This window comes from Perissodus microlepis, chromosome 15 (genome assembly GCF_051167445.1).
Source record: "Perissodus microlepis isolate ML-2025 ecotype Zambia chromosome 15, ASM5116744v1, whole genome shotgun sequence".
Lineage (NCBI taxonomy): Eukaryota > Metazoa > Chordata > Actinopteri > Cichliformes > Cichlidae > Perissodus > Perissodus microlepis.
The window spans coordinates 23811666-23835540 of record NC_140475.1 but is presented as its reverse complement, the minus strand read 5'-3'; the positions used below and the strand labels follow the sequence as shown (position 1 = coordinate 23835540).

Genomic DNA, 23875 nt, shown 5'->3' with positions numbered 1-23875 from the left:
TTAAGGCACTTCTGAAATGGCTACGCCCATCTGTTCAAACCCACAGATATCAGTGTTAAAAAAAATGACTCTCCAGCATTAAATATCACGTTTCCATCCCGTTAAAGAAACAGTTTTGGTTTCTACAGACTGGATTGTACAGACTAACCATGCAAAATGCAAAAAAGTCTGTGCTTCAGTTTCTGTAGGTGTAATGTCAGTATTTTATTAATCTCAGCATCCAACGGAAAAATGGCGGGAGCCAAACTGCTGATGCCGCGGCTTCAGTACTGCTTTATTGTATGTGTCCATCTTTTGTTTACAGTCTATGGTTTTTCTTACATTACTTCGTCCCAAAATAAAGAAAAAACATGCGTGAGGACATTTGCACAGCAGCGAGCATATCCAGCTTTGATACTGATATAATTTCAAAATAAGACATTTTAGGATTATTTTAACTTGAACCCTGGAGATGCATCACTAACTCAGAGCAACAGAGACACTGCCTAGATTCCTACTGTGTTTAGCCTACGCTCACGTCTCTGCTATTTCATTAGTTTTCATTGATTAATAAAGCTGTGGTGATGAGTGACAATCAGCAGCACAAGACACCGTCCGGAGCCCGAGGATCAAATTCAAATCTTCCCCATCATTACCTTCAGCCCATCGACCGCGAAGCACTTCTTCTGCTGAATGACTTCCTCCGCCCGCTGCCCCGTGATAAGAGAAGTTCCCTCTTGTGTATTCAGATAAAGCTGAAAGTTGTTGAGTGCTGGCCCCGAGCTGAACACAACTCATATCGGGCTTTCAGCTGTAATTGCACGGCTTCCTGTTTGGGGATTTGATATCATCTTTAATTGAAACATCACCCTTCACAGCTACATGGAGGCAATTTTCAGAAGTGTGGGCTTTCACCTTGGAGCCCTTTTGGGGGGCATGAAGGTATTAAAAGCTGATCCGCGCTTTTGTTTGAAGAAGAAAAGAAACCCTGAATCTGTGAGCCTCCCCTCCAGCAGCTGTAACACCACACGTGGTTATCAAGTCCTGCATCTAACTCGCAAGGTGTATCACAACTTCAACGTGGACTGATTTACTTAAGCCCTCTAAGTCTATCTGTACATTCTGCTCAAGGCAGCTCGGGTCAGACAACCCTACCCCGTCTCAGGCTCAGATTAAATCTACATCTCATTTTCAGAGGTTCTTTGCCCCGGCTGTTGATGAGCTTCCCCCTTTGGGCCCTGACTGTGTCGAGCTGGTACACAGAGGTCTCTCACGTCTACTCCAGACCAACAACACTTCGATTCTCAGCACAATAAAACTGATAAAGAGTTCAGCGGGTATCTGAGCTCTGCGAGCATGAACCGAATCTCTGAGGATATTAAATCTGAACTCATCACTTCTTTACCTCCAAAGCCGAGGACAGGGAAGAGATGGGGGTGAATCTCACAGAGGGGAAAAGAAAATGTTTAAGAATAAGGCCACAGTCACAAGCAGGACCACAGGAAATACAGGCCAGCTGGGTATGCTTAAAATACCGACTGGTTACAATTTACATTTACTTAAAAAAAAAAAAAAAAAGGCAAGAAAAAGTAATTAACAGAATCAATTTAAAATCAACTTTTGTTCTCGTGCTTTAGTAAATCCTCTGTTATTTGCACTTTTCATGAGTTATCAAATCAAAGCTGCATCAAAAACACATTTCAAATCCTTTTTAACACCTTTTTTAAAAAATATAAATCTTTTAATGAAACACATCTGTCGCAATTTCTCTTCTTGCAGTGCCGCCGTGGAGGTTGATTTACAGTTTAATTTGAACTACGAGCGATGAGCTCCAACAATTAGGAAAACAAGATCATTGGCATAAACAAGCACTTTGTTGCACTCGTTTTTATTTGGAAGCTCCCATTTTGTTGTGCGTGTTATTAATGAAGCCATTTCCTTTACAGATGTGCAATAAAAAACAGCATCACTCACAGAAAACACATCACACATTTTTTTTTCTTAAACAACCATCTTCAGGAAAAATGGCATCATTTTTTAATTTGATGGCAGTGAGATATGTTAAAGTGTGTAGCATCTCCGCGTTTTTTACTAACAGCCTATAAACATCTTCCTGACTGTAAATCATGAGCTGGAGTTTAATGTGCAGTATGGGAGCAGATCAAAGCTTCAAAATAAAATCAAAAAATAAAATCAAACCTGACACAAAAAGCTTTCTGTTCTAAAATCTAAAATTAAATGCCGTTAATGTCCCAATTATTATTATTATTATTTTATAAAAAAAAAAAGAAAGAAGAAGAAATACAAATAAAATGACACCTCCAACGAAGACGTCGTCCTAAAACCTGAACTGACTTTTAAAATGTGCCGAGCTGAGTTTTTCGCAGATGTGCTGCCAGCTTTGTGTTTCTGTGAGCTGTGAACCTTTCGGGATGGTGAGGAGAGAGACATGTAGTCCCCGAGTTTGCCCTGAAGGCAGCACGCCTCCCTGCAGTGTTGCGTTGCGCGCACTGTGCCTGAGAGGAGTTTCTGCCTCGGAGGATAAAAACATGCAGAAAAGACAACGTGACAGCGGGAAGAGCACCGACCTCGGATCGACTCTACGTCCGGTCAAAGGCACAGAGGGAAGAACAGGCCTCATACCTGCTTCATCCACGAGTGGCTTTTCCACAGGTGAGCTGGCATTTGTGGGGACGATCAGATCAACAGCAGCTCTAAAGAATTTCAGACCGTTTGTTTTCCTGATGCACTCTCCTGCTTGTATTACTGATGAAATCTGCAGGTCTGTGTAACCGAAACGAAGCTCTACCTGAAATCGTGTTCTCGGAGCACACCGGGCCAAAACAAACCTGCCGAGCTCCTTAATTATGGAAAAAATTAGCACATTATTTTGGTTAGCAACTGTGTGTTACCTGACAAATATCATGCAGTGATCCTTCCAAGATGAGGGTCTCCTAATCACAACCTAATCACAGTCTGGCCAAAGGCGTATCACCTTTGCTTGATCCTGACCCAACAGTGGGCGGTTTGGGTGCGTTTGATTTACAACACAAGACAGTGCGAGAGCTTTATTGTGGAGATAAAGACAGAAAGCTCACCTTCAGCTGTTTTGTCACTTTTTAAACTCACTTTGTTTTCCTTCTGTCCAACTTTTAAACTCGTTTTTTAAATGATTCACAAACCTTGCTCTCACACCGTTGAACCCTTGTTATTTTCCCGCAGACTTTTCTGAAAAACATCCTTGTTTGTTGTAAAAGATGATGAGTCACTGCCTCCTTTTTGTGTCGCCCTCTCTCTCTGGTTACATTTTTCCGTGTTTTTCGGAGATTTCGTGACATTTTGTTCTTATTTGCAGTCTCGGTGTCACCTGTAAAGGCGCTGCATGTTTTTTGTCATTTAAATAGGACAAATAGGACGTACTGATAACAGATGTGTGAAACGCGCTGAAGGGGAGATTATAAAATAGTCACACAGAAGTTTTTTTCTTATCAACAGCTGTGGACAGAAGGACAGATTTTTTTTTTAATAAGTAAACAATCAGCCGTCTTTGGACGTCAGACCTACGCACTGCTGTTTGAGGCACAGTTTATGGGAAAATCTCAAACCTCAGGCACACAGACAGTGCCAGAACATTAACTTTTACTAACAGAGAGCTAATGTGACACTTGTACTGTGAGGTTTTTGTTGGTGAAGAAAGAAAACTGTCCAAAACCCATAACCATTGTAATAATGTGCTGCCATTTATGAACTGCACAGTTTTCAGGCCCCTGTTCTGTGGAACCAGCTTCCAGTTTTGATTCAGGAGACAGACACTATCTCTATCTTTAAGATTAGGCTTAAAGACTAAAGCGTATAGTTAGGGCTGGATCAGGTGACCTTGAATCCTCCCTTAGTTACGCTTCATTAGTTATTATTCATCTCTGTCTCTCATCCACAGCATGTCTTTGTCACAACTTCCTCCCTCACTGCAGATGGCCCCGCCCCTCCCCAAGTCTGGATCTGTCTGAGGTTTCTTCCTGTTAAAAGGGAGTTTTTCCTCCCCACTGTTGCCAAGTGCTTGTTCATAGCAGGTCATCTGATTCTTGGGGTTTTCCTTTCTATTATTGTAGAGTCTTGCTTTACAATACAAAGTGTCTTGAGGAGACTGTTAAGTCTATTAAAAGTGTTCAAACGCCAGAACAACGAGGCCCTGACATGTTTTGCTTCTTCAAAAAGACAGAATAGACAGGAAGTGAAATGACCTCACTTCCTTCCAGGTGCAAACATTAAAATCAGAGTGTGCAGGAAACACTGACCAGAGCACTGCAGCTGGGAGAGGATCTGAGCTCCTTCAAACTGGTGACTGACCATCTTCAGGTTCGGCTTAATGCAGCGAATAAAACTGGAGCCCTGGAGGAGGAGGAGTTGGGGGGTAAAGAAACCAGAGCGGAGAAGATGAAACAAGTTATTACACCAACAGCATGATCCACAACCTACATCACAAATTCATGACATTCATCATATCGGGCTCAGGACGTGATGCACGGCGCCGAGGGGGAGGGGAGGTGGGGACTGCGGTGGGGACTGTGGAGATGTACGGACAGGACGGCTCGCAACATCAATCATGAAAACAAAAGAGGAGCAAACACTGACCGTGCTGCGGAGCTTGTCCAGGAGAATATTCAGCTGGGTCTGCGGGAGACAGAGGAGGGAGACGCATCATCACTTTTATTCAAACAAACTGAGAAAACCTCAAGAGACAGGCAGACACACAATCGCCCGACATCCATCATGTGACTGCAAAACTGGGTATGGGTTATTCCACATCACATCACAGTATTTTCCCAGTCAAAGGCCGTAAGAATGCACAAGGAGTCGGTTCAAAATTGCTCCTTTTAAATCATTTTCCCAGCATTTCTGAGCCCTCATAGCTTCACGAGGACAGGAGATCCACGTTACATGTTCAGAGAATATAAACACGTTCAAGTCCTGCTACAAACTTCATTGTTAAAGCCAAAGTCTGGTTTCTCCAGTGAACATCACTATCATGTGATGTATCACGCTGCTACTGTGGATGTTGATCTGCTTTCTGATAATTGACTAAAGAAAGCGTCACAAAGTGCTTTTACTTCAAATTTCAGGGGTTACACGACCATGTGGGATAGGAGGTTGCACAGTTTTCGCGTGACAGTCATATCAGACCTTCAGTCCATAATTGGCTGGTTTAGGTGGGATGTACCGCCTGAACCTGCACCTTCCTCTGAAAGCTAGCAGCTGTGCATCTGCACAGAGACGAGTGCCGAGGAGATCAGATTTGGCTAACTGGGCTGCAAACAACATACAAAAATCCCTGAAAGCAGCACATTTGTCCATCTGCAGACTGCTGCTGCTGTTAGGGATAAAATGATTAAATAAAGTTGTTTTTTATGATTTTTACACATTGCTGTGCGCATTAAAGAGTTGGCACTCCATGTAATGAAGGTCAGAAGCTTCATTCAGCGCCATGACTGAATTGAATTATCGTGATTGACATGTAGAAGTTCTGAGGGTTTTGCAAAACATGCTTACACATCATGCTGGTTAAAAGTCAGGAGGATATTTTCTGGGCCTACGGAGTCCGAACAGAATGTCCCAAACTTAGATAATAAGTAGAATTGGTAGAATGACATTTACAGTCAAAGCAAGGCAGGGAGGCATCTTTTCTCTATTTTTCCAGGAAGAGGAGCAGATACAAGGTAAAATTGTGATTGGAGAGAGAAGAAGATTCGCAGGGAGACGGCAGGACCGCCCTGTCTGCAGGCAGCGCTTCTGATACGGAACCAAAACCTTTGTAAATCTACATTATCAGCATATTTGTACCCAGTAAGCTGCTGGGTGCAGTTTCTGATCAGGTCTCTGCCTTTTCTTTAAAAAAATGTTTGTTCCAAACAACAGTCAGAGTTACAAATCAGCACAGAAATGGATTCAGAGAGGGGAAACTTCTCACTAATGCTTGCATTATTAAAGCTTCTTATAGCTTTTCTTGATGTGACTGTGGACACGAGGAACATCTGTGAATGTGAACATATGCAAATGTAAATGATGTATACTGATTAGGGGGTATAATGGAAGACAGATGAGCGCACAGTGAAGCCAAGCAAACAGTGACAGATTGCAAAGGATGGCCCGCTAACGGCAATTAACACCACAACAACGTCCTTGTTTGTCCACTAATGTGTTTGGCGGACACAACGGCCAATCCAGGCTCGCGATGACGCCCTCGGCTGATGTGGCAAACACTGTCATATACGAGCAGGAAGCCGTCTCGAAAACTCAATTTTTTCTCACGCTTTCACAAACTGAGCACCACAATAACTACAGAAGAAGAAGCTCTGCAGGCTGGTGAGCCTGACCAGAGAATCAGTGCAGGGCTGAGGAAGAGCACCAGATATTTATTTTTAAGCATTTTTAAGGTCATGTGATGCGGATGAGGACACATGACGAGGACAGGTAGGGTCAGAGTTTAGCGAAAGCATGGACCCATCTTGTCTTGTATCCACTGTTCAGACTGACGGTGATGCGATGGTGCAGGGATAGTTTCTTGACCCTTCATTATTTAAAACCCAACGCCTTTTTCTGAGACCCTGCTGGTTAAGTTTCGGAAGTGTTGTATTAAAAATGCTTAAAAAATTATTTTGTCAAACTTTCTAAAAAGCCACTGCAGCAGCTGTGCAAATTACGTTTAAGGCTGATTGGAAAATCATCAGTTTTGCAGGTTTTGGTGATATAATTAAGTAATGACAAACTGCAGTGATGAAAAAACTAACTCACCCTGTCTCCCTTAAAGCCACGGCACAGGTAAGGCTAAAAAAGGCATGACAGCTTGAAAGCCTTTCCATCCATCTGCTTACTGTAATTGCTTGTGGAATTAACACAGTCATATACTTGAAGATGCTCTAATAAAATGATGGACTTGGCCTTCGCCTCATCCATTTTCTCGTGAGAGGACGTATGCGAGTGTGTTACGGCTTACATAACTGCCTTTTATCTGCAGCAGCCTACATGTGCTGATGAAAAGCAGCTGCGCGGAACAAAAAGCAGAAGAATGCACGGACGGCCGGCCTCCGCTCCATTTAAAGGTTTAAATGTCTGTAAAGCGTTTATGATGTTATTTACATCTGCTCTCTCAGTCATGCTCATGCAAACAGACAAACAGCTGCTAATGCAATCTGACCCAGTCAGGTCTGCTGCTGCACGATGACTTTGTAATTCATAACAGAGGAGCATGCAGATGATTCGGAGGCAGGCAGGTGAATTATCAGCCATGTCTGGATGAGCCTTTGGAGCAGGACACCTTTGTTATGATGTATTTGGTCACTGAAGTGGGGCAAAGCCACGGTGTCTGGTTATAATGAAAACCTGCAAGGATCACAATCTCCCTTCATCGCTGCAGCTCCAGGAAGCAGCGTCTCCATCACCTCCACCGTCTCGGATTTATCACTGCTCATTTTCCCCACCTCGCTCGCCTCTGCACCCACGGCTCGCCTCCCGTCTGGGTCCTCCGGTACACCTTTTGAACCGTAATCATAGCTCGAATAGTGAGGGCTCAGGAAGGGGAGGAGGAGGAGAAGCGCCGGGATGAGGAAAACACAGAACACACTAACACACGTAATAACGACTAAATCCAGTCTGCACGGACTCGAGTTAAACCCTCTTGAACGACCGCGGGATGTTTTCGCTGGTGCAGCGGCAGACAAACATGACTTGTTCTTTGTTTTCCTGAAAGCATCAGTTTAGTTGATCTTCCACGTTGGACATTCACGGTTTTCAAACATTCTCCTCGTGCGTCACAGAAACAGTGCAGCCTGAGGCACATCCCCAAATCCAAAAGCAATAAACCCACAGGAAACACTGACCTTCATCGGACAGTTTCAGCTGGTCAGCTGACCTCACCTGGCTGACAATATAATCCATGTGCACCAACAAATTTGATAAAAATGGTGCTACATTAGAAAAATGTCTGCTTCATGTAATTACCTTATCACATCTAAATTTGAAGTGTATATTTATCCTCACATACTTTTAAATTCGCTGCTGTTCTGTGACTCATTACTGTGGGAACTTTCCACATAGCTTCGTGATGGAGAGCCACTTTTCCTAAAAAGTACTCAGCTGGACAGAAAACCAGTGGACCAATCCTGAAGAGTACTGGCCCAATTCAGTCAGCAGACTATGATTAAAAACACTTACTGTGAGGATGACTACAAATAAGAAGAGATGCCTTCAGTTAACTGTGACAGAGCCTACCAGGAATAACACCTGAAGCTGTTTTCTGACATATTTTCTGCCTACCTATAAAACATAATGAGTGGATGTGCAGCAGAAATCAGTGATTCGGTCTCTGTCTATGCAGCTACCCTTGGAAAAACCTGGAAACTGTTCTAATGGTTGTCAAACCATGTCTATGTTCATCTACACTGAGGTGTGAAAACTCGGCATTAAAGGTCGGGGGAAGGTCTTCAAATGTCGTCTCCATGGGGTAAAGCATTAATATCGTAAAAAAGGGTCTACTTCATCCCAAAATATGATTGTTTTATAAACTTAAACAAACAGGAAGTGGAAATCAAACTTAAGATTAGTCTCATGCAAGACTCCTTACTCCTCCATACAAGGCTCATTGTAATGGCCGGCAGATTCTTTGGTACCGACTGTGCTTCATAATAATCCTTCATCACTTGAACCGGCACCACTTTTGGATAACTTATTAAGAATTTAGACAAACAGCTGCTGCTCAAATCCAAAGTATCCAGCCGACTCCACAGCTCCCGTCTTATTGCTTTGTCATTAAACAACAAGAAAACCGGCCACAGTGAACTTGTCCCTGTGCTCTTCAAAGCTAGAGCACTAAAATTCACTGATCATAACATTTTATTACAGAAACTAGAAGCTGTTAGTTAGAAGTTAGTCTTAGAGTTCCACAGGGCTCTCAACTAGGCCCAATACTTTTCTCATTATACATACATTCTTTCCTATGCAGATGACACCCAGTTTTACGAATCTGTGAAGAAGGATGACACAAATCATTGAAATAAACTACAGACATAAAGGCCTCAATCCGCTGTAATTTTCTACTTCTAAATTCAGAAAACAAATGATGTTTATTCTGCTTGGCCCTAAAAATGGCATTACGCTGACCTCCAGCAACACCGGGTGTGATTTCTGACAAGGACATGTCTATTGGCTTACAAATTAAATAACTAAGGACACCTTATTCAGCTAATGCTGAAAAACTATTTCATGCATTTATTACTTCGAGGCTGAACTATTGCATTTCATTATCAGGCTATTCTGAAAGCTGCCAAATGTAAATTAAACAGTGCAAACAACTCCAGACCTCCTTTCTCCTTAATTTGTCAGGAAATGGAAAGAAACGAGGCCCCTCGTGGAAATGAAACTCTTATCAGTCAATTGTTCAATTAATTTTAAGCCTGGAAAAAATGCAGGGCGAGGTTAAAAATGGCCTCCAGTAAACACTTTTTCCCTCCTGCTGTTGTTTCAGACTTTTGCAACATAGGCCTGTTATGAATGTTGGAGGACCTGTTGATATAAATCACTGTCACTGTACACATGAAAATTAATTTATTGCATTCCCGCGTCTTTAATTAAAAAAAAAAAGAAAAGAAACAAATCCTTTAACCATTTGTACTGGACACCTCGCTGCTCTCTGGCTTTGACCCTGTTAAATACACCTGGCCATCACTACCTCAGGTTATTTTTTCTCCATTAAATATATATATTTATATATTTTAGGAGGGATGATTGAGTGGAGCCAGGCGCTGTGGTTTTTGGCTCACCTTGCCTTTGGTTAGGTGACACATTAGAGCGCACATCAAGGTGAGAGGCTGAGCTGGATGAGTCACGATGGAGGAGAATAAAAATCCTCCGTTTATAACTCCAGCTGACAGCAAAGACGTTGCTATCTCTGTGCTCAGGGTGAAAGAGAGACGCTCATCTGACTGTTTTTAGGTGAAAAATTATGTTCTTGATGAAGATTTCATACATTTACTTTGACTCTTTGTACCTACGGGACCTCGGAGGTGAGCCTGGGCACTGTCGGCTTTATTATAACAATCAGTCAGACATGTATATAATGAGGCAGACTAAACATTTAGGAATTATTCTGCTTTATGGACTAGAGCAGAGTAGCTTTGCATGATTCACAGTTATCATCATCGTTATTTATGTTAAACTAGGCCTCTGCGCAGCCCCTCAGATTATCCTCTCTCTCTCTAAAAAAAAAGCTTTTTGAGCCAGACGATGATTTTAAAGCATTTAATTACCTTAAATTTTAAAATGACATTTTAAGCCTTTTTAAGGATGAGTGGGAACCCTTGAATGAGCCCGCTGGCCTCTGGAATTGTGTATATCGCTTCATCGAGCGATGATGAGAATTTGCAGCTCAAACTCATGCTGTGCCCACTTAAGGTTGGGGATGAGTTGAGCGGGTAAGGAATAAGGGGAGCAGATTGTAGGATGAAAGTGGAGGGCGAGGAGAACAGCCGAGGTGAAAAGAGTGATTTCACATGGTTTGGGCATCTGACCAGAAACACCTCCTAGGTGAGGTGAGGTGCTTCGGGCATGTCCACCTGGGAGAAGTCCACGGGGCAGGCCCAGGAGATGCTGGAGAGAACACACTGAGGGTATTCTGTCAGCCCTAAAGGGCTTATTCAAGCAACCTGTACTCTCACACCAAAATCTGAAGAGTCTTCAAATTAGGCCCGAGTTTTCCCAGCTCAACCAGTTAGGAGCTCCTTTTAGCCTCGGGGTGTTTTGTGTAAGCTGACAGAGGCCTGCATTTTTGATAGCTACATAACAGGTTTGCAACATTGCTTGTATCAGATCATCCTAAACTAAACATACAACAAGCATTTAGTAAAGAAGAAGTGTGAGTATGAACTGGCCGGGGCCCAAAGCGCCGCCTGAGCAGACTGGACAATGAGCCGGGATCTGAGGGGATGAAGTCTGGAGCACATCGTTAATTCAAGCCATTAATGAGGTGTAGCAGCTCTTTTTTTTTTTTTTTGACAGACAGGACGTCTTCATCAGAGTCAGACGAGCCAGTGGTGGCAAAGACTTTTAATTAGCCTCAGCCTGTTCTCCACAGAGCAGTACATGTCCTGGTGGTCATAAATATCTACAAGTATTTGTATCACACATCGCATCTTGGATTGGATCTTTTTTTTTTTTGCTGCTCACCTTAAACTTGTTGCCGACGCTGATGAAGCTGAGTTTTCCGGCTTTCTGCTTCACGTCTTTGCTGTTGTTGGAGTTCTCGAACAGCTCGCGGACGAAGCGATCCTTGGACTCGCTGACGAGACACTCCAGAGACATGTGCAGGGCGTCGTTGTTCTTCTCCACAAACTTGGTCTGAAGGAGAAACATTTCAGCGTGAACGGGGCGCTCGGTTCGAGTCTCTTCTTTTTGTTCCCGTTTCTGATACGCCTGCTTAACTGCAGAAGGAAAAATCTCTACACGATTTTATGACTTGAATCTCTCCGCAGCTACGCTCGGTATGTTTTTAACACTCTCATCTCAATGATGGCACGCTTTCATGTTAAAAGTTGAGTTTTCTGCAGTCGAGTGATCAGAGAAAAGAAATGATTCATTTTGAAGACGCCGCAGTGTGTTCTGGTGACGCACCGTCTCGTAGCACACGGCTCCTGCAAAGTGCCTGATGATAAATCCTTCATCGTCCCTCACGTTCCTGTGGACGGTCAGCTTAGACTTCCTGGGTACCTGCAGGACACACACACATGCACCTGAACACGGGTGGAAACACGCACACACTAAAACTCTGCAGACTCAGCAGAGTTCATGCATGCTTCCCATTTACGATGGAAAACTAATTCCCAGTCCTGCCAATCACTCGCTGCTGGGAAGATTAAGATTTGATGCCAGTAATTTAACCGTCAGTGAGATCACGTCACTCTGAGGCTCCACGTCACTCCACTGAAACTCAAAACTTCAAGTCAATATCAAAAGTTCCCATTTTTTGTGTTTATCAATATCATCAATATTATCCCAATTATCAATAAAAGCTTTAAAATTAAGGAGCCATGGTAGAAGGTGAAGCTCCTTGTTGATAAGTTATTGTTTAATACTGCAGATAAAGTGCTCCTCGGCTAATAATCTTTAGTGGCGATAAATATCGGAGCAGTGAGTCCATCATCTCGCGTTCAGGCTGTAGTGCCACCACCTTTAAATGCAGTTGGTGATATCAGCTGTTCTGCTCTGCAGCATCACTGAACCCTGCGTGCAGGCACAGGTAACAGATTTTCACCTGCTGCAGGTCTTCAGACCCAGGTGGAAAGTCGAAACATTTACTCGTCGAAACACGTCAATGTGAGAACGAGCAGCTAATCTTTGTCTTATAAAGTTTTTTGGCTGCTGTTTGGACAGAAGCAACAATTTCAGGACTCAGTTTGGCGACAGCCATTTTCACATTTACATATAAAGAACTAATTGTTGGGACACAAAATGAGGTGAACCACTTGGGATTTCTATTAATTTTAATAGTGCTTTTAGCAGCTGGTAAATTTACAAAGCCGAAAACGAAACTAGAACTTCCTTTACCTGAGAGATAGAGCGAGGAAAAAAAGCACTTTTTCCAGCTCTGCGTGTAATCTGTAGTCTCTCAGGTTTAATATCAGCCCACCCTGAATGCTGCCCAAGAGGCCAAAACAGGGAAAATAAGGTCTAAATAGGCCTTGCAGCAGATTTATTTGGAGGAATGGGGTAAAACAAGGAGACTCAGACAAACATGTCAGCATATAAATCAGCTCCAGTTTTTTTCTGAGTCTAAAGATTAAGCTGAAATGATTCAGAGAGAATCTCCTGAGTAAATCAAACATTCCCCGAGTCCCATAAAAGCCTCGCGTTAAAAGTGGCATGCTTCCCTGACTTTCCTTCCTTTGTGCGGTCACTTACAGTCAGGCGGAAGTGGTCCTTGTGTTTGTTGTGAACGGTGTCGGTAAAGTGCTGGTCACTGGGTTGAGGTAGACGGTTCTCTTCGTCCAGGATGTCCAGGATGCCGACCACCTTCGCCTCCACCAGGTCTGCGGGGAAAACCGTGACAAGCGTGAGAAAAATAAACGCTGCGTGTCCTCTTAATGAAGCTGCGGCGGATCACCCCGAGGCTGACGGGCTACGCGACCGATTGAATCACGGAGGGTGCGACGTAGGCAAATTCAAATTAAAGTTTAATCGAATCGGAAGAGGCGTGGAGATTGTAACAGTTTCTCCTTGACCTGGTCTGACTTGAAAGGTGATGGGGACCTAATTTACCAAATCATAATTATTATTATTGCATTAGTGCAGTTTAGTTCTCTCGGATGGTGCAGAAGTGATTTTTATTTTATTAGTTTAACATCAAATCCTTCTCACTATTAAAAGTCATTGACCCATTTTAAAGAGAAGAGCCACGGCTCAATTTAAGGACGTAATGAGCTTCAAGCTCCTGATGACGGAGACTGGGACACCCGAGGACTCACTGCTTACTTCCTGTTTTGTGCTGTGCACCAACTTTTGCTCCTTTCTCCTACAAAAGTATCAAAATCTAACGTGATGGAAGTTTGATGCATTTTTATTTCTGCAAGGTCCTGACATGGAAATGTTAAGTAAAAACCAGTTTCTCTGCATATTTAAGTCAAAAACAGTTGTAAGTATAAAAATAAATGATTAAGTCTCGTTGTTGGCGAAGCCCAATGTGTGACTTTGAGAGATCAAAGCTGTGAGTTTTACAAAGACAGATTCTTTTTCTGAACCATCCTGGGTTGTGAGCATATCTCATCACACCAGGAGAGACGTGAATGGTTATTTAAACAATCAGACAGCATAAAGATAAATGGAAGCTTCCTGTTACTATACAGTATATTACACAGCTGAACTTGGTGTTGTGGTATTGTTTTATTTCTGTGTACTGAGCTTAAAGTGGACGTTTCCTTCTTGTTCTGGTTCCACTGGGAGGTGTTCATATTAAAAATGAGCAAAGTTTCAGATAAAGAGATCACCAAACCTCAGTTTCAGAGAACCTTTTCTCTTCTTGTATCTGTATGATGTCATAGAGTGGGTCATGTCAGGCACAGAAATGTCTACAAGAACCTAAAAAACAACTATTTAGGAAGCTCATTTTTAACTTTTAACAGCTCCTCTAAAAAATAAGAAGCTGGAGAAAGAACCTTCCCTTTAAATGTTCTGAATTTGCTACAGATCCTACTTTCAAAATGTTATTTTAAAGATTATTTTAACAGAAAGAAGAAAATAAAGGAAGAAGGTGAGGTCTGCAGTGACCGACAACACGCCTGTGAAGGAAAAGCTGTCAGCGCTGAACAAACAGCCAGAAAACTGAGGCGCAGGGGCGGAAGTTTACGTGGGATGACTGACTGATTCAGAGGATGACGTGGGGGATTGTTTAGAAGATATGATTACCTACCTACGTGAGCTTTAGCAATCTTTTTCAGTAACGTTTCCTGACAGGAACTGACATGCTGCACAGTAGAGGCTCTTTGATGGAGACTCCTACTCACAAACTATTCAGCAAATGAAGGTCAGCAGAGCTTTGAGCAGCAAAAACCTCGGGAGGCATCCCGTCATCTGCCCCTCCATTGCTCAATCCGTCCACCTTCTCTCCATCACAGGAGACAACCAGCAACAAACGAAAGCGCACATGGCTGCACGAGTTAATAAAACCTGAATGAAGTGAAAGTAACGCTTCGAACAAACTTGTGTGACGTTAAAGAACTTTTTAATAGTTCCCACTCCTCCTCCTCCTGTTCGTTTCCATCTCCGCCTTGTTCTGTGTGCAGTCACGTGGCCGCTGCTTGTACAAATGTAATTTTCTGCTACATCAACTGTGATTTTTACGTCCCCTGAACAAAGAGGAGCTTCTCCTTTTATAACACGCAACGGGAATCCAAACCAGCAAACAAACAACCGCATTTCGGTAATCTACGAGCCAGCGAGCACAGCCTGCCTCCCGCCTCCCTGCAGCTCGCTCTGCTGTAGTTAAACATCTCATACTGAAAGCACAGAAAGCATCATTAACCTCCTTCCCCTTAGATTGCCCTGTCACATCAGTCTCCCTCCATGTTTATGAACTATTAAGACACATTTCAGTCAGGACGGGAGTTCACAGGATTGGGGGCTTCGTTGTTCGTCCTCTTTGCGGTCTTTGAAGCGGCACCGAGGCTCGGAGGTCAAAGTGAAGAGAGGCAGCTCTCCTAAAACTGAGGATGATGAGCAGTGAGGTGGATAATGAGCAGCTTTTACAGGACACTCTTACATATAGGGCCGACATATAAATACAAAGCTCTTTTTCTTTCGTATACAATAAAATTTTATGAGGCCTAGCTCTCCTTTAATACGGCACACTGCAAATAAACTATTTCATTTTTAGGGCACAGCCATCTTTGAAGCAGTGCTATTTTTGCATGGGAGTTAGCTAACGCCCCTCAATTAATCAGAACCTAATTAGTTCTGATTGGATCTCGTCTCCCCGAAAGGCTTTCATCCCATTTTTATTCGTTGACAGAAGTTTCAGTACGTCATGGTTTTCGTCCTCGTGCATTAGATTTTATTTAGCTATTGTGTTTTTGCCTGAAAGAAATTACTGCTGATGAAACCTATGATGAAAACCAATGAAACGAACACTGTCTGGAAGTCAGCTATTTATTTTTGACTGCAGATTCTGAACTCTAAGGATTTTAGGCATTGATGTGTTGGCTCCTGAAATGACCACATTTAAATCAGAGTGAGAGGTTATCGCTTGGTTAGCGAGATGCATTCATAAACTGTATTGGACGCAGCACACAAAGATTCCCCCAATATCCACAGACACCGTAAACGTGCTTATTTCAGCCTTATAGTTGGACATTTCAATGTTAGAGTCTAATGGGGATTCATTCACTTCAGCCTCGAGGTTGCTTCTCGCAATAAAGTGCTACACAAAGTGTTAAAAACTCAGCCAGCATTTGGTCTCAGAGCACTTACTCTCAGGAAGAGATTTTAACGGGTTTATTACACTTTATTTGTGTGAGATGAAATTTTATAGTAACAGCTCGAGAAGTGAAAACAGCTGGATGAGTCTGTGTTTCTTTAGGAATATTAAAAAAATATAGCTCTAAATATCAATATAATAAACCACACAAAAGATAAGATGTAGCACTGATCAGAGGATCAGAAGGAAATCTTCTCTCCACATTAACGCCAAAACTTTGTGTGAAAGCCGCAGGCGGGATTTTTAAAGATGCATTACTCTGCGTGCGCTGAAGGTTTAGTATCAAACCAAAGGGATTTACGTCCTCATCAGCTCTTTAACTCTTGCACTGGTTGTTCCAGAGCAGAAATGGGGGGAAGCTGATCAAATCCCCTCCACACATTCATGCACCATCTAGATATTTAAAGAGGAATTTGAACTGCTTTTTGCACCTTTGTTGGGTATCTGAGGTGCACAGTTGGAGTAGGGAATTGTTCACATTATGCTCTATGCACTAATAAAAGGAGTGGTGTAAAAGAGAACAAATATCAAACCCCTCTGCAGAGAATTTCATCGGCACAGAGGAGTGACTGCAGCTGCTCTGAATGCACAATCACGCGAGCTGAGCGAGGAGTGGCGTCTTCATACCTATGCAGTCCTGATTGTCGACGTAGTGAACCTCGTTGACTCCCAGCCCCTCCCGCTGGTACAGCTCTTGCTCCTGGAATGCAACAGAGAAATTTCTAATGAGAAATCATAACGGTATTCACGGCATGCCCGGCGTTCGTCTAACGAGGGCAGGGACAAGTGGCGCTTAGGCCAGGCTTTCTGCTATTACACTTTCATGCAAAAATGAGCATCTAAAGGTGATGGGGCTTTTCATGCTGCAGACAGATGTTTGGGCAAACGAGGAGTAAAGGTAAGAAACAGACAGCTGCTGTTAGAACACAGTCGAGGGAAAGTCAAACACAATCCAGTGTTTAATGTGGCCCTTCTCTGAGGTCTGCGGTCTACAGACAGAGCAGATGATTCAATTACGGCACTGATCCAAAACTCTGGATTCTGCGAGTGAACTATGATTACACAACAGTCTGACAGAGGGACCTCAGGGTCTTCAACTAAACAGCATTTCTTTTGTTGGAAACAGCTCCCGACGACAATAAACCCATTAAGGAGGCTGTGGCTTTCCAAGGTCAGCAAACGCTGTGTGTTGGCGGAGGTCTGAGCACTCGAGTTCCTTCTCCTTTATTATAAGAAGACCTTCAAAGAGAGCGTTGTTATTTTCCCAAACAGAAACGCAGTGTTTCACAGACTTGGACGCCGTCAGTCTCCGTGCCACCTGTTGCTAATGACTGTTTGGGTGCTGATAGAAGTAGCAAGTGAAGAGTTTCATCTGAACTTGAGAGGATGTCAAGTGAAAGAAAAGAAACAACTTCTGTTCCAAGAAGAAGTTTACTAAAATCAGCACGAAACTTCCCACCTTTCAATTCTGAGCTTTGTTAGTAGCGCAGACAACACACCGGTCTGCTGTGGCGAGACCAGCCTAAAGGCCGGTCCTTCTACGAAGTGTGTTCACAAAAGTTCAGGACTTTTGTCGATGACTCAAAAATGACAAATCACCTTTAAGGATCTTCTAACTTTCAAGGAGAGCTGTCAAATCTGTCATAGCGGCCGTGCTGATAATGGGCCAGAAAAACCATCAAAAGATGGTCTAAACGAGGACCACCAGTCCTCTTCAGCAGATCGTCTTCCCTTAAATGTCCTTCACTTCCTGTGGAGTCTAAAGAGCGCCATTTTGACATAGTGGATGAGATCTTGAACACTCTGCAGTGGAACAGGTACAATAAAAGGACACAGAAAACGGTCCAGCAATGCACAAGAAGATGATCCTGAAGGGATCATCAGCCAGATTTATATCTTAGTAAGGTTTCTGACTTTTACAGATTTTTATTTCTGAAGCTTAGAAAAAGCAACAGATATACTTTTCCACCTTAAATGCGAGTCTAGCTCACATTTAAGGTGTTAACATCTCTACGCTGAGAGAACAGCGTAGGTAAAAGTCCGTCCGTATCGGAGGTAAACTCCTGCTGGATGCTACATGCTTCAGAAAAGCTCCAGAGAACGCAGGGAACGGGAGTCTCTCCAGAGATCATGTGAGGATCTGATGTAAACAGTGTGAAAGGCTCAGCCATGGAGCCAGGTTGAGGGTATTTGGGCATGTGTCTGCTTAAAGTGCAAATAAAAGGTAGAACAAGTAGGAAAAGTTTTCTGACATAAACAGCAATAAAGCTGAAGCACACTTTCATATTAAAATAAAACCTATTATAGTAAAATTCATGTTTTGCAGAGATGAAAATTTAAACTTCATGTTCAGACTTTTGGAAAATGAAAACTTTGCAACCTGCAATTTGAAAATGTGACATCTAGTCTCAGAAAAGAATTGCCTGCAACAAGAAAAACACTTAAAGTTTAAATGGAGAGTCCTCCACAGATGTCTGCTTTGATTTGACGGTGTTCGCTGGCAGAGGTGAGATGGTGCAGGGTTTTACTTTCAAACAGCTCTCACCTCTTTCAGGATCCGCTCGTTGAAGAACTGCTGCAGCTTCTCGTTACAGTAGTTGATGCAGAATTGCTCGAAGCTGTTGTGCTCAAAGTACTCTGCAAATATATTCGTTACACAATGTGTGTCAGAGCAAAGTGGACTATTACAGGATCATTTCTGAGGTGATGTGAGCTTTCAAAACGTGCATTACTTCTTTTTTGTCTCCTTAGAAAAAACAAGTTATCAAACCAACCAACAGGTTTTTTCCCCTTAAAACCATCAAACAGAAACATTTCTCTTAGTTTTAAAAACACGTTCTCTATAAAAACCTTGAAATTCTGATGTTTTATTGTTATTATTGTGATACTGACCAAAGCCAGCGATGTCCAGGACGCCGATGAAGTTGGCGGAGGAGTCGAAGGGGAAGCACTGGTTGACTCTGGTCACCACGTGGTCAAACAGACAGCTGTACACGGCCTTTGCCAAAGCGTCCCGGGCGTTGTTGGCCTGCTCGACTTTGAGCGGCACTCTGGGAAAGACACAAAGATAACAGGTTTAAATAAATCAGAGATTTTAGGTTTTATTTTCCACTTACAGATGGTCAAATGGGCAGAAAGTGTAAAAGTTAAACCATGTGCTCAGGCTTCCACTTTCAAAAGCAAATTCTTGTTCCACAGAAAGATCCCAGCAGGGACACTCGGACACAGCAACCTCTTCTCTCTCCCAGGTCATCATATAATGCTCAGGCAGCTATAAATGCTCAATACCCGGTGCTGCTGGCTTTAACTCCCCTTTTACTGGTTTTCTGTTCCAGGATTTAAAAACACTGAGCTTACAGCGCAAAACAACAAATCTGCCACGTCTAGATAAAGTGTAAAGTCTGCTTACACACCTGCAGATAAATGCTGGGTTTAAATGAACCGGGCTAGCTGGACCTTCCAAGCAGGTAATTGTGTTATTGACAGCTGCAAAGAAAGAGGGATTGGGTGGGAGGCAGTGGCCATAAAACGGCGACAGAAACCATAACTGGCAGCAAGCTCTGTGGAGGTACATTGTAATTGCTTCAGACTGAGTGCAGACAAATGGAGTGACCTGACGGCAGAGGCTGGACAAAATACACCGCATTAATCTGCTGCTGGGGCCGAGTTTGTGAGCTGGCTTTACTTCTGGACTTTACTTCAGCACGACTGCAGTGCACTCAAGGACACGCTGGGAAATAAGTCCACACGAGTGGCACTCAGACGACCAAAGCTCCCAATAACGACTCCCAAAGTCCTCCTCCCTCCCTCGGCGGCAAATTATCTCCTCTGCACATACCTCTATAAGCCACACATGATATCAGGGGAGTTGTGATCCCTGCAGGTGGCTCGGTTGGTATTTTTCTAATATATTATGCTGCAGGACGACCTCCTGAGCCAAGGGCAGACCTAATAAAGCTGCATTTCCAGTCTATTTGCATACATGAAAACATACAGTGAAGCGCTACACATTTAGATTTCAGGCATCGTGAATTTATTCTCCAGCATGTGCATAAACATACATCTTTGCTCATATAGATTTCTCTTACCGATTAAAGCAGTTATTTTCACCAATTGAGATCACCTTCAGCTATGTTCTCACACTTATAATTCATTAAAACTTTATTATTAATAATAACAACAATAAATTATTGCTTTAAGAGAGTGGTAGGCGCTACCGTCTATATAAACAGGAGCTGCAGCTTCTCTCTGGAGTCATTTTAAAAGTGCTGCAACCCATTAAGAGGAGCCGTTTGCTCAGTCATTGCTCAGTCGATCGGGGCGATCGTGGCTCAAGAGTTGGGAGTTCGCCTTGTAATCGGAAGGTTGCTGGTTCGACCCCCGGCTTAGACAGTCTTGGTCGTTGTGTCCTTGGGCAAGACACTTCACCCATTGCCTACTGGTGGTGGTCAGAGGGCCCGGTGGCGCCAGTGTCCGGCAGCCTCGCCTCTGTCAGTGCGCCCCAGGGTGGCTGTGGCTGCAATGTAGCTTGCCATCACCAGTGTGTGAATGGGTGGATGACTGAATGTGTAAAGCGCTTTGGGGTCCTTAGGGACTAGTAAAGCGCTATATAAATACAGGCCATTTACCATTTACCATCTCAGTTAGAACAAGGAGTCCTGCAGCAGATGGTCCAACCGCCCCCACAGAGATCGATCAGCTATAGACGGTTACCCAAGATGCTTCAAACCACCAACCTACCTGCTAAGTTTCTTATAATTTAATGGTACAGAAGACGTCCTTATTTTAAAGCTTTTCCCTCTTTACTGCACTTTGAGTAAAAAGCAGATGTTTTTTGTTTTGAACGCACATCTCCTTTGGAGGCGTCAAATTAATAAAACAAGACAAACATTACGAACTCTGCATTTTTTAACCTCGGTGTTGTGAAGCAGTGTATTTTAACCCAAACTGTGACCGTTTTCTTAACCCTAACCACACAGTTTACCAGGGAGTGGAAGTGAAAGTAAACACGGATCCATTCTGGGGTCTTTATTGTTTCTGTTACATCTGCTCCCTCTTCACCACATTTTGAGCACTTCTAAGGACATTTTTGTTCACCGCTATGCAGACGACATTCAGTTATATATCTCTAGCTCTTTGTTTCCAAGCTACAGGGTTTGCACAGGTCCTTAAACTCTATTAAAAGTTAGTTTGCTGATAACTTTTTCCAATTTAATGAAGAGAAAACAGGCCTTGTTTGTGCCCCTTGCTATATTTACTAAAACGTCTGTTGGGAAAGTGACTCAGCTTTCACTTTAGAGAATCACATTACATCTCTGGTTTGCTTTGTCTTTTGTTTTTTTTACTTATGTATTTTTTACTTTTATTTTTTACTTATGTATTGCATGTATAGAAAAAGGATTATTCTAATTCCTTTTTCACTTTTCTCACCATTTTCAGAACAACCTAAGCTGCTCTGTGCTGCAGATGCAAGATTTTAAAAACCCAGAAGCTCCTGTGACTGCAATCAACTCTCAAAATTAAGCATCGGAAAGATAAAAATGATATGCTTTCCATTATATGTGACAGCTTAGCCTTCGCAGAGTTAACGCTTTTAACAAGTGAGGTTCAAAATTAAATGTAAATATAACCCGAGTTGCACTTGTGTTTTAGCACTTAGCCAAAGTTACAGCCACAGAGGGGACCTTAAAATCGGACTCATCGCCTATAACCTGTCCTGGAGCTCCTCTCCTTCACCCTTGCCCTCTCTCCATGTTAAATTCATGGCGCCGGGGCACCGCAGCCGGAGGTTCTAATACTGCAGAGAGCCCTGCTCATTTAAAAACCAAGAGGTCTAAATGTCAGGGCAACATGATGTCAGAACACTAATCGTACAAGCAGCCTAATATGTATTCCCTGTGAGCCTCGGTGCTGAGAATGTGTTTCTTCCTCTTCTCTCTTGGTGTAATTACTGATGTCGCCTTGTGTAGAAACTCTGCGCTCTGAAGACGCCTGCTGGCCTGCAGCTGCTCCTCGGCCTCGTCCTCAAAGACACCACACGCGCAAGAAGATTGCTTTTAAATCAGACTTCTGAGCCAAAAAAAGCAGCACTCACATATGAAAGAGAGGGCACTACACCGCCACTCATGTAGACACATTCACACGGAGCATTCACCGGCTAAACTTGAAAACCCAGTTTTTCCTCTGTTTTACTGCCCCTCAGGCACACTGAGATACAAATCAGAACTTTTCTGACAGTCATAACCACAACTTTTATGATACCCGAAGAAAAAGACTCCTTCTTAGCATGATTTACAACACTGCACCGAATGCCCATTGCAGCAGGTGGCTAGCTTGTTTGCATTTATATACTTATGTGCAGACGGGGCTCTCACAGCTGTCGAGTACATACACGAGTGTCATTTGCATTCATCATACAGGTGCGATGGATGGAGGGAAAGATTGCATATTTTGCTTGTAAGAAATCCACTTTGGTTGAGTGGATAAACACTTTTTCTTGTCTTTTTTAATTAACAGACACAACACATGGGTAAAAGCAGCCTTAGGTTAGGGCACAATTTACACAAGTACAGATTTAAGATGTAAGACTGTAAGATTGAAGCTTTAGTTTAAGCTTGGCTTTAGCAACAACAACAAAAAAATGATATACTGGCAGAGGAAACAACCACAAAGGCCCTACGAGGTACATGATGACATCTGGGAATAGTACGAACCGAACTTTCTGGTAGTGTATGATCCACAATTTTTCTTAGAAATGACGAGTAAAAGTACTGGGAGACATTTACATGTGCAGGATCTTCTGTGAGGTCACTGAACAAGCCTCCAACAGCCATTAACTGTTGACCTCAGCCGGCACGAGCCGGCACGAGCGCTCAGATCCCACTCCCACTCATTACCCCTCCAATCACTCGCTCTGTTTGAAATTACACTCACATTAAAGGTTCCCTGTAAAGCTTCAGGTGTCGTACGACTCTGCCCGCCTGGGTTTCAGTTCTTTCTGCCGCCCGTCGCTCTTTTACCACCGCTTATTTTATCTGATGCTCAGAACACTGTCTGTCTCTTTCACGCCCCCAACTCAATTTTCTCTCCACTTTTACTTTGTCACATAAAAACACTTGATTCCTCTTCATTTTAAAGTAACTCCACTTCCCTGGTTTCTGTTTTTTTTTTTTCATTTCACTTCACTCATTATTTCCACCAAATTAAAAAGAAAATGGACCCCGTATGACTGCAGCACTCCAGAGTGGTTTCTGATCTGACACATTCCCACTGTGCCATCACTTCAGCAGGTTTATGCTTGGGCTATTCCGGGCTATGAAAACCAAGTTGTTAACACAATATTTACATTCAGTTATGGAGCAACATGATCTTTGATTTCAGATCTACCCAGTTTTTCTTCTCCGTTTTTGCTCTCTACCAACTCCTGTTGTAATTTAACTCATTAGCTGTGAAATACTCAATTTTGCTCGCAAATAATCAATTAATCATTACTATATAAAAAACAAACAAACAATCTTTTATAGAACTGCAATGGACTGGCGACCCGTTCGGGGTCTCGTCCATTTATCCATCCATGTGCTGTTCTCCCTACAACAAGAAAAACTGAAGATTGATGACACCAACGCCATCAGCAATATCAGGCGTTGCCGTCCTAAAACATGCGTGGCGAGATTCGACAATACCGTACAAACAAAGGAAGACTACGGCTGTCCCAAAGTCTGAATGCTAGAACATCACTCTCTGCCCCAGCGATCCACACTGATGTCCTGGTGAGCAGTCTGAGGTGGAAGGTGATCTTCAGCGAGAATAGTTCCCAACAACTACCAAATGCTGTTTTTTTTCTGCCCATTCCCACCTTCTGATTGTGTCAGTCTGCTCTTTGGC

At 43.0% G+C, this 23875-nt stretch overlaps 1 protein-coding gene across 5 annotated transcripts in view; it reads right to left on the bottom strand.

The window, feature by feature from the left end:
• The window catches only part of LOC146372213 (unconventional myosin-VI-like), a 125889-nt gene that overhangs the window by 50103 nt on the left and 51911 nt on the right, over positions 1-23875 (bottom strand). For all 5 annotated transcript variants that reach the window (XM_084954444.1, XM_084954440.1, XM_084954442.1 and 2 more), the window contains exons 13-20: positions 18884-19041; positions 18537-18628; positions 16619-16691; positions 12925-13052; positions 11638-11733; positions 11194-11364; positions 4612-4650; positions 4275-4368 (exon numbers count right to left, since the gene is read on the bottom strand). In XM_084954444.1, coding sequence (XP_084810570.1) covers positions 4275-4368; positions 4612-4650; positions 11194-11364; positions 11638-11733; positions 12925-13052; positions 16619-16691; positions 18537-18628; positions 18884-19041 — 851 coding nt within the window. The remainder of the gene's footprint in view (positions 1-4274; positions 4369-4611; positions 4651-11193; positions 11365-11637; positions 11734-12924; positions 13053-16618; positions 16692-18536; positions 18629-18883; positions 19042-23875) is intronic.